The 9,562-nt window shown below is 57.8% G+C and overlaps 1 protein-coding gene across 2 annotated transcripts; it reads left to right on the top strand.

Annotated features, from left to right (window-relative positions):
• The first annotated feature begins 2,345 nt into the window (after positions 1-2,345).
• LOC141725199 (Fc receptor-like A) lies at positions 2,346-6,131 on the top strand. Of its 2 annotated transcripts, none has more exons than XM_074544311.1 (9): positions 2,346-2,496; positions 3,073-3,093; positions 3,182-3,412; positions 3,710-3,967; positions 4,580-4,882; positions 4,966-5,049; positions 5,436-5,457; positions 5,545-5,624; positions 5,712-6,131. In XM_074544311.1, exons 3-9 carry the CDS (start codon positions 3,397-3,399, stop codon positions 5,819-5,821), a joined length of 873 nt encoding a protein of 290 aa, XP_074400412.1. In that variant the 5' UTR covers positions 2,346-2,496; positions 3,073-3,093; positions 3,182-3,396; the 3' UTR covers positions 5,822-6,131. The 2 variants fall into 2 exon arrangements, with proteins under 2 accessions (XP_074400412.1, XP_074400411.1); XM_074544310.1 differs by having other exon boundaries at positions 2,981-3,093.
• Positions 6,132-9,562: the final 3,431 nt, after the last annotated feature.

The raw sequence follows: 9,562 nt of genomic DNA, 5'->3' as shown, positions 1-9,562 counted from the left end.
TTGATAAATTGCTACATTTCTGGATTGGTTCCCTCACAGCTGCTCCTGCAGGGCGGATTTCTAGCCAGCCTAGCTTTGAAAACCATCAAAGGCCTTCACAGGCTCACTGCTTGTGTCATTGTGGCTTTTGTGCTTCTTGCAGGGCTGAGAAAACCACAAGAAGAACAAAACCCAAGAACTTTTTCCACCCACAGAATTCTCACCTCTGCAGCAGCTCTAAAGCTGCCAGAATCAAAGCCAAGGGGGCAGGGGGGACCCTCAGGTGCTGACTGCCACCTGGGGCTGGGCAGAGCAGGGCTGGGCAATGGCCATCCCTGTGCAGTGGGGCTGGGCCATGGCTGGGCCCCACCCTTGCATTGACAGGGGTCCCCAGGATGTGCCTCCCCCGGACTGGTTTCTTCCAGGTCACCCCCAGAACAAGATCCTCCCTGGAAAGGAACCCTCTGGATGTGCCCCCCCAGGACAGAACCCCCTCCTTTCCCATCTGACTCTCAGCACAAATGGCCTCTTCCTGCTTGTCCAGGAAAAGGAAAGTGAAAGTGTTGAGGGAGCACAAGCAGACATCCCCCAAAGCCTCCCCACCCTTCCCTGCACCCCTCACACCCCATTTTTCCCCTCCCCTGTGTCCCCCCAACTTGTTCCCTGATCAGGTGCTCCCCAGGATTGCTGAGCCAGGAACTGGGGCTGAGGGAACCTGGCACAAAAGTGAGGAAAATAATGGAAATAGAGAAATAAAGAGAGGTAAAAGTCAAGAGCAGGGGAGGGACAGAGTTAGAGCTATCCAGAACCCCCATGTGATGCCTGCCCAGAAAAAACAATGCTGGGCCCCAGGTCACCCCAAAACCTGAGGCACCCAGGGAAGGGCTGTGACCCCAATGCCCCTCCAGCCACTGCCCTCCCCTGGCACCCCCATTCCCCTGAGAACTCAACCATGGGACCCCATTTCTTTCAGTTGCCCCTTCCCTGGAGCCCCCATCCCTGGACTGCAATTCCCCAGGATCTCCAACCCCAAGCAACGCCATCCTGGTGAATTCCAGTCCTTGGGACATCCCTTCCCTTTGGGACATTGATTGCCCCAGAACCCCCATTCTCACAGAGCCCCCATTCTCACAGAGCCCTCCTTTCCCCTGACACCCTCATCCCTTGGCCACCACCCCTTGATCACTTGAGGCCAAGTTGTTCTTGGACCCTCATTCCTGAGTCTGAGTCCACCCAACACTTGGGGCCCCAATTTCCATGGGATCCCATCCTGGTAATTCCAGATCCGGGGACACCCCTTCCCTTGAGGACATTGATTCCCCCAGTGTCCGGTTAATCTCCCCCCGAAAGGTTGTGGTGGTTCGTGTCCGCCCAGGGAAGCCAAGTGTCCGGTTTATCTCGGCTGTTTGAGGGGCCTGAAAAGGCCCGGGGTGGCCTTGGGGCAGCCCGCGTATCGAAGGACGAGAAGAGGCTTCAGTTCTTCTTTCTGGTTTTATGTTTATTAATTGTTTATCTAAAAGATGTTCTTTCAGCCACCAGAGATCCGCTCAGCAGTCAGCCATGGGCACACTCTCTGCCCTCCCGGGCAGCCACGTATCTTTATACCCTTTGTTACGTATACAATATTTATCATTTTTCCCCAATACCATCTATTCTTATAACTCGGTGTACTCTCAGTAATAACCAATCCAAAGGTGCCACCGTGGCCAAAGAAGATGGAGGAGAGGAGGAAGAAGAAGGAGGACAGGACACACCCCAATTCCTCCATCTTACTCCTCTAAACCCCCCTGTACATAAATCCTAAACCCTGTTTCTCACCCTCTAATTAGCTAATCTTTTCACCCTTCACCCCGGTGAGGCCCTCTTATCTTCATAAAGGTGTCGTCTCCCGTGTAGGGTCAAAGTCCTGCCACCAGACACTTCTGGCAACATTCCAGGACTCCCGGGCCCCCCAAGGGTGGTCTCGGAGGCTCAGCATCTCAGGACTGAGATCTTGAGATCCGACACCCCAGGACCCCCAATCTCACAGGGCCCCCATTCTCACAGGGCCCCCTTTAACCCTGGCACCCACATCCTTGGCCACCATCCCATGATCAGAAATCCCTGGAGGCCACGTTGTTCATAGACCCTCATTCCTGAGTCTAAGTCTACCTAACCCTTGGGACCCCCATTCCCCTGGGACCCCATCCCTGGGCATCCCAATCCCCTGGACACCCATCCCTGGCTCCCTACACAGCCTCAGCCTCCAAATTCTGGCAACACCATGTCACACCAGCACCCCCATGTCTCACAAGGTCCCCAACCTGCCCTCATCCTGTCCCCACCCTGCCCCCATCCTGTTCCCACCCTGCCCCCACCTAGGGCCACCTACACTTGGGGACAGACGTGACCTCGCTTCCTTTCCCTTCACCTGAAGAGCCGCCAGCCAGGGGAGCGGTGGCCACATCAGTGAGTGACAGCCAGTGCACATGGCTGGGGACACCGGGATGGCCGGGAAGGTGGCGCTGCTCCTGTGGGGTGAGTGCCCTGGGCACGGGCCTGACACCCCAGGGATGGGCACTGGTGAGGCAGAGACTGGTGGGGGGGGGGACATAGGGGGGCTGCAGGGTCCCCTGATGTCCGCAATGCCAGGAGAGTCAATGCATGAGGTGACCAGGGTCATGGAATGGCTTTGGGGACAGGAGAGGGGGTTAAGGGGTTAAGGAACATGGGGACAATAACAGGGGGATGGAATTTTGGAGGCATCATGGGACTGGTGAAGGTGTGGGGACATGGACAGGGTGCCAGGGGGGCCAGGACAGGAATTAGGGGAAAAGCACCATGCAGATGGGCCCTGGGTACTGAGACCATGGGACTGTTGGGCGTGACCTGTGCCAGCATGGGATGGTCCTGGCATCGCCATTCTCACGGTGTCCACGGTGTCCCTGTGTCCTGCCTCAGCCTGAGGTGGCCCTGTAGCCCCAGTTCCTAAGAGGTCCGTGCCACTCTGGTGTCCCTACAGGAGAAATCTGGGGATGATGCCAAAACCCGAGCTCTGGTGCTGCTGTACCTAGAGAGCCACCCCCACTGAGCCCTGTCCCTTCTCCCTTCCAGCCCAGACCCTTGGCTTTGCTGGTGAGTCCTCAGGGGATGCCATGACCCAACCCTGCTGTCACCAGCCCCACACTGGTCCTGGCAGGCTGGTGTCCCCTGTCACCTGCAGGCACCCAGACCACCTGGATCGTCGTGGAGCCCCCCTGGATGCCAGCGGTGCTGTGGGACCGGGTGACACTGACCTGCCAGGGCTCAGGGACCTCCAGTGCCACCACCTGGTACAAGGATGGGCTGCGCTGGGGACAGCAGGGACGTGACCGCCTCACTGTCACTGAGAATGGCACCTAGGAGTGTAACAGACCCGGCACTGGGCTCAGCCTCCCCATGAGAGTCTTAGACGGTAAGAGGGGTTTGGGTGTCCCCAGCCTGGCACCTGCGGGGACCCCAAGGGCTCTGGGTGGGCTGCACTCCATGGGTCACCTGCTGTGTGACCAGAGCCCATCCCCTGCATATGGGGACATCCCAAAGCATGCCAGTGTGGTGGGGCCCCTGTATTGAAATTGGGGACCCTTAGTGTGCTGGCTGTGACCAACTGGGGGGGTCCCTATTGGGTGGTGCCTTCAGGACTCTCCAAGTCCTCCTGTCTTGGACCCTCCAAGCCCTCCTCCTGATGTGACAGGACCCATTTGTTCCCCAGACTGGCTGGTGCTGCAGGTGCCAGCAAGGCCACTGCTGGAGGAGGACAAGGTGACACTGCGCTGCCGGGACCGGCGGAACAACCTGGTCACCTGGGTGTCCTTCTACAATGAGGAGAAGCAGCTGGTGGAGCTCCGAAATGGAACAGAGCTGACCCTGTTCCCTCTGAAGCTGCACCACAGTGGGTGCTACCGCTGCAGGGGCTGGCTGACAGACAGGCAGTGGGTGGTGTCTGCGCCAGTGACAGTGACAGTGCATGGTGAGAACCCCACAGCTTCCCCCCAAAATCCCCCCAGCCCCTCCCCAAGGACTTGGGTTTGCTGTCCCCACTGCTTCCAATCTCCTGCCCTGAGCTGCTCCCTGTGCAGGTGCTGGAGGGACCCCCTGAGCCATCCTTCAGCTCCCCCTGACTCTCAGCTGCCTCAGCACCCCCAGCCCCCTGTGGCCCCGAGCCCCCCTCCTGCTCGTGTTCTACCAGGACAGGCAGGTGGTGGGGGGCCCACAGGGGTCCCTGCAGCTGCTGGTGCCCGCAGTGGGGGTCTCCCACTCAGGGAATTACAGCTGCCAGGTGCACTCTGAGGGGGGGGTGGTGCAGAAGAGCAGAGCTCAGCTCCGCATCAGGGTGCGCAGTGAGTGCAGAGATGGGCACGGGGAGTCCCCACAGGCTCCTCAGGGTCCCCTGCCCTGGGCACCTCCATGTCTCCCAGACACTTTTCTTGGGTCCTTCCACCACTCCCCTTGTCTCCTCACACATCCATGGCGTAACCCTGTCCCCAATATCCCCCATCACACTCATCCCCTCCCATCCCTATACCCCCACACTGGCTGCCAGCCCCTCCCTGTGCCCTCAGCCCTGTCTCTGTCCCTGCAGTGCCCGTGGCCAATGCCACCATCACCCCCGGTCCTCTGGCACACCAGGTGCGTGCAGGTGACAACGTGACCCTGCGCTGCTCAGTGCAGGTGGGCTCAAAACCTGTCACCTTCACCTGGCTGCACAACGGGCAGGAGGTGGCCCGGAGTCCCCTCCTGGAGCTCCGGGCCATCGATGTTGGACATTCAGGCACTTACCAGTACGTGGCCACCAACCAGCTGGGACAGGACGGGCACCACATATTCCAGGCACTCAGTCCTGAGCTGGCACTGATGGTGACAACATGGGGACACAGAGACACAGGTGGGGTCACACAGGGTCACCAGGGAATGCAGGAAACCTGGGGTGATGGGTGATCCTGATGTGTCTCCCTCTGTTTCTTGCAGTGGCTGCAGGGGTCAGTGGGGCCCTTCTGTTCCTGCTTCTGCTCGTGGGTGTCATTGTGGCCTGGCACTGGTGGCACCGTGTGGGTCGGTGACAATGAGGGGACGGGGGTCTCAGAGAGTTGTAGAGGCCCGCAGACTTGGGGAGAAATAGGGCAGCACCCACAGCCCCAGAATTGTGACCTTGCCCAGGGGTCCTGCAGGGTTTGGGGAGGTGCTGGAGTGTTCTGCAGGGATGTTGGGGTTTCTTTCAGGGGCCCTGGGGGCTTTTGGAGGGTCTCTGTTCCTGCTGCGCTTTGGGTTCTTGAGGCTAAGTCGGCCTGGGGGAACTGGAGAGGTTCATGAATTCTAAAGGGCTTCAGGGATGCTTGGGGATCCTGAGAGAAAATTAGGGTCCCAGGGGGGTACAGGTTTCCTGAGTGGAGTCAGGGCCCGGGGACCCCACAGTCACCCCTCCCCTCTTTTATTTGCAGCTGCCAAGAAGCAACAAGAAAGGTGAGTGGGGCTCTCCAGCCATGCGTCCCCTATTACCCCACCCCACAACTCTCCAGCCCCTTCCACACATTGTCTTTATCCCCACAGGGCTCCCCCAGATCCAACGTCCCCCCCAGAGGAGGGGAAGGTTCCATACACCCACGTTGTGAGCAGCAAACAGGCACAGTGTGAGTACAGTGATGGGGGGGGACAGTGACACATCACTCACATGTGTCAATCCCCACCTTGGTCCCTACAACTGGTGTTTTTTGCAGGGCCCCCCAAAGTTACTGTCCCCCAGGATCCCCAGGAGACCTACGTGGAGCTGTGGGGATCCCATGGGCAACCATGGGAACCCGGTGACATCTACAGGAATGTGCTGTGACACTGGGGGGAAACTTGGGGGCACTGGGGATCCCCACCCATGGGCACCCACTCGTGTGTGTGCTGCCACTAAAAACTGTCCCTCTCCCTCCCTATGGAGGCACAAATATCCCAAGGGGCTGAGAGAAGAACAATTTCCTGAAACAGCAACCAGAGAGAATACAACCAAAAGCAACAGCAGCAAAGTTCAGAGTCCCAAGGGTTGGAAGGAGGAATCCTAGGAAGGTGGAGGAAACCTGCTGGGGAGAGTTTCCAGGGTTTGTTTGTCGAGGACAGGGCCCTGGACCTTCCTTGTTCTGATGGCCAAAGCGGTCTTCTGGATTCTGGTGTCCCCTGTCCCAAACCCCTCCTCTGCCGTGTTCCCCACACAATGATGATACAAAGGCCCTGTGGGGATTCCAGAGCTTCCCCTTTGCCAGGGCAGTCAGGATCAGGCCATGGCACAGGGTGGGGTGTCAGAGACAGGAAAAGTTTCATGTCTGGAGATGTTTTGAAACAGCTGCACGTGGCAGGGGTGGGTCAGGCCTTGCTTTTGGAGAGACAGGACCCCATCTGTCCATCATTCTGTCAGCCATTGTACACTGGGGACCGTGTGACGCTCTGCCAAAACCGGCTCCTGAGTGGCTGGGTGACCAGAAGTGCCAGCTGGGGAGAGGGCCTTTGGTGACCCAACTGGCTTAAAAGGCAGAGCATGAGGTGACCAAGACCCTGACCATGTGTCCTCTGGGAGTGTCTGTCCTATCCACGCTGAAACCGAGGAGTTGTTAAGCATCTTGGTATATGGGAAAAATATCTGCCAAGGAAAGTGGAAACTTTGCTGAAATAAGAAGACCAATCGCTAAAAGCATTTTTATTTCAAAAATGATGGGGCATCCATGCAAAAGTGTAGGAACAGAAATAAACATTCTATATGAGGAAATTAATAAAAAAGAACATAACAAACAATACAAAACCAGAACATTTCCTTCTCAGTGCTTTGTTCATCTTTGGTGCAGTTACAACTGCAGCCAGCAGGGGGCGCTTCAGGGAGCACTCCCGGCCAGCAGTGGGCAGTGCAGGGAGCACTCCCGGCCAGCAGGGGGCGCCCCGGTCCAGCTCCATCCCCTCAGGGGCCATGGTGGCCAAGGATGGGAAGCAGGCGGGGAAATCGCTCCTTTTGCAAACGCACGGGCACCAATCGGTCCTGGCACCACCACCGGCAGTGGGCAGAAGCCGCCAAGGCAGCAGGTTGGATCCCAGTGCCCACTGGCAGTGTAGCAATATCCCGGGGCCAGGCACACGCCCTGCACAACACCCGTGACCGCTCTCCGTGATCCTGAATGGAAGGAAGGCAGAGCCTGACCCCAGGCAGGTCTCAGGTCCACAGCAGCAGCTCTGGTGGCTTTATGCCAGGATTCCTGCAAACCCTCAGCCGTTCACTCCCTTTTCCTCTTTCAGCCTGGGTACAGCAGCTCTGGGAATGCTGAATTCCTCTGGGATGTTGAGGAGCTCAGGGGACTGCAGAGCATGTTTGGAGTTCCTGCTCTTCCTGGCCACTCCTGGTCCCAACACAGAAGGCACAGGGGACGAGGAGGAGGAAGAAGAGAGCAGAGCCACAGCCCCAAGGGCTCTGCAGCAGTATCTGGAGCACAGGGACAGCCCGAGATGGGAGCAGTGCCTTGGGATGGCAAAATGGGGCAAAACTGGCAAAACAGCAGGCCAATGCCCCTGTTCTGCTCTGGGTGCTGCCAACCCTTAAGGAGGCATTGTAATTAAGGCTGGGGTCCCAAAGTTCAGCCATGCTCCTAAAGCATCCCTGTTCACAAACACACGGCTCCGCTGCCTCTCCTGGGGATTTTGGGCTACACAAGGCAGCACTGGTTACAATTTGGGGGTCAGGTGCTGCCAGCTCTGCCCACAAGGAGCTTTTTAGGCTGCCGGGTGTTATGAACAAAAAATCAGTTAATTTTTTTTTGTGAGAAAGAGTTACAGAGACGCAGCCAGATCTGTCTCTGCCAGGGTTCTTAGTGCTTTGTTATTGTAATCACAGTTCTTGAAGCTTATCTCCTCTTTTGTATTAGTAAAAGGCCTGGCTGGGTGGGGTGATGACCCTTCCCCGAGGCAGTGCGCTCTTCCAACATAGGGAAGACACCTGAGAGGGTGGGGGGGGATTATGCAAAGTGACTCCAAGACCAGCAGGCTTTGGGACCTCAACTCCAAAATGCAACGAGAAAACCCCAAAAACAATGAGCCAAATAAGAATTGAGAGACTAAAGTGGTGTCCAGACATGAGGAGCTGATTGCTGAGCCTGCAGAGATGCGGAGTCCCTCTCGCCCTGAGCAGAGAGTCGTCCCAACGCCGGGACCAGCCAGCTGAGACGCTGAGAGAAGTAACATCTGACGGGGACATCACACCCTAAAGGCTCCCACGAGGACTGGATCCCCCGGCTCTGCCCCTAGCGGACAGAGCTGCACATATCTTCCTCCTCTGAGTCGCCCTGGGAGACGCGACGGGGACTGCAGCCCTGCCGAGCCGCCCAATCTTGAGCTGATCATTTTAATAAAGGCATTAAAAAGGAGAAGAAGTCTCCTGGCCCTGTTTATTTCATTAGAGACACACTCAGGGCATAGGGCTGGACTGGGAGGCAGGGGAGAGCAGGGGGCCTTGGGGAAGGGGCTGTGGCAGCAATGGGGTGCAGGAGCTGCTGTGCTGCTGCCCAGAAGCACTGGGCTCCTGGCCAAGAGGCACAGCTGGGGCAGGGGCTGTGTCCTGGCTCATCCAGGGGGTCCTGGGGTGACAGGGATGGAATGCAGCAGGGCCCTGGGCAAAGGCTTCCCTGGGGAAGAGCCCTGGGGCAGGGCATTTTCTGGGCTGTCAGGAGGGGTGCACTGGGCTGTGCTGGGACACACTGCGATGGCCTGGGCTGTGGTGGCCATGCAAGGGGAGGGTCTGACACCGGCAGAACTCGTGGTACCCACAAGAGGCATCACCAGGACCGCGACATTGTCTAAATCCAACTGCAGAGAGACCAGGAGACCTCGCTGGTCACTGGGATGTCCCCAGTGCCAGCAAGGGATGGAGGGACACCACAGCCCCCAATTCCCTGAGGGGGTGCCTTCCAATGCCAGCAGCCCACTCACCTCCCACAGATCATTTTGGGTTCCTTCCAGGAGTGCCTGGAAAGGAGAACAAAGACTGGGTCCGGACTGGACCTTGTGGGGCTGTGGGGACACACGGGTGCAGGGAGGAGGGCGCAGGCAAAGGGATGGGAATTCAGGGCCCACAAGGAGATCTGTTTGAGGTGGGGGGAGACCCAAAGACACTGATCTGGGGTCAATTGAGGGCCCAGGGGACAGGGCTGGGGGTGTGGAAGGAGCAGGGTGTGAGGTACAGGGGAGGAGAAAGTAATTGAGGTGTAGGGACATGGGAGTGCAAGGGAGGGGCTTGGTGGGGACAGAAGAACGAGGACAGGTGGGGACAAAACCAACAGTCCTGGGAGATGCTGTGGGAGTGGGGGGTGAGTCAGGGAATTGTACAGGGGGACCCCTCTGCAGTGGCCAGGAAGAAAGGCAAAGGATTGAGAGGGGACATGGAAAGAAAGGTCTCAGGAATGGTCAGTGGGAGGGCACCTGGGGACCCTGAATGGGACACAGAGGAGGGACCAAAAGGGTGAGATGGGAGGCCAGAAAGGGCAGTACTATAGATGTGTATTATATGATTGGCTCTTTGCAAATATTTAAATGAATACTACATGTGTTATGT

The sequence above is a fragment of the Zonotrichia albicollis genome, chromosome 7 (assembly GCF_047830755.1).
Source record: "Zonotrichia albicollis isolate bZonAlb1 chromosome 7, bZonAlb1.hap1, whole genome shotgun sequence".
Classification (NCBI taxonomy): domain Eukaryota; kingdom Metazoa; phylum Chordata; class Aves; order Passeriformes; family Passerellidae; genus Zonotrichia; species Zonotrichia albicollis.
The sequence above is the reverse complement of the archived record's forward strand: the minus strand, read 5'-3'. Positions and strand labels throughout refer to the sequence as shown.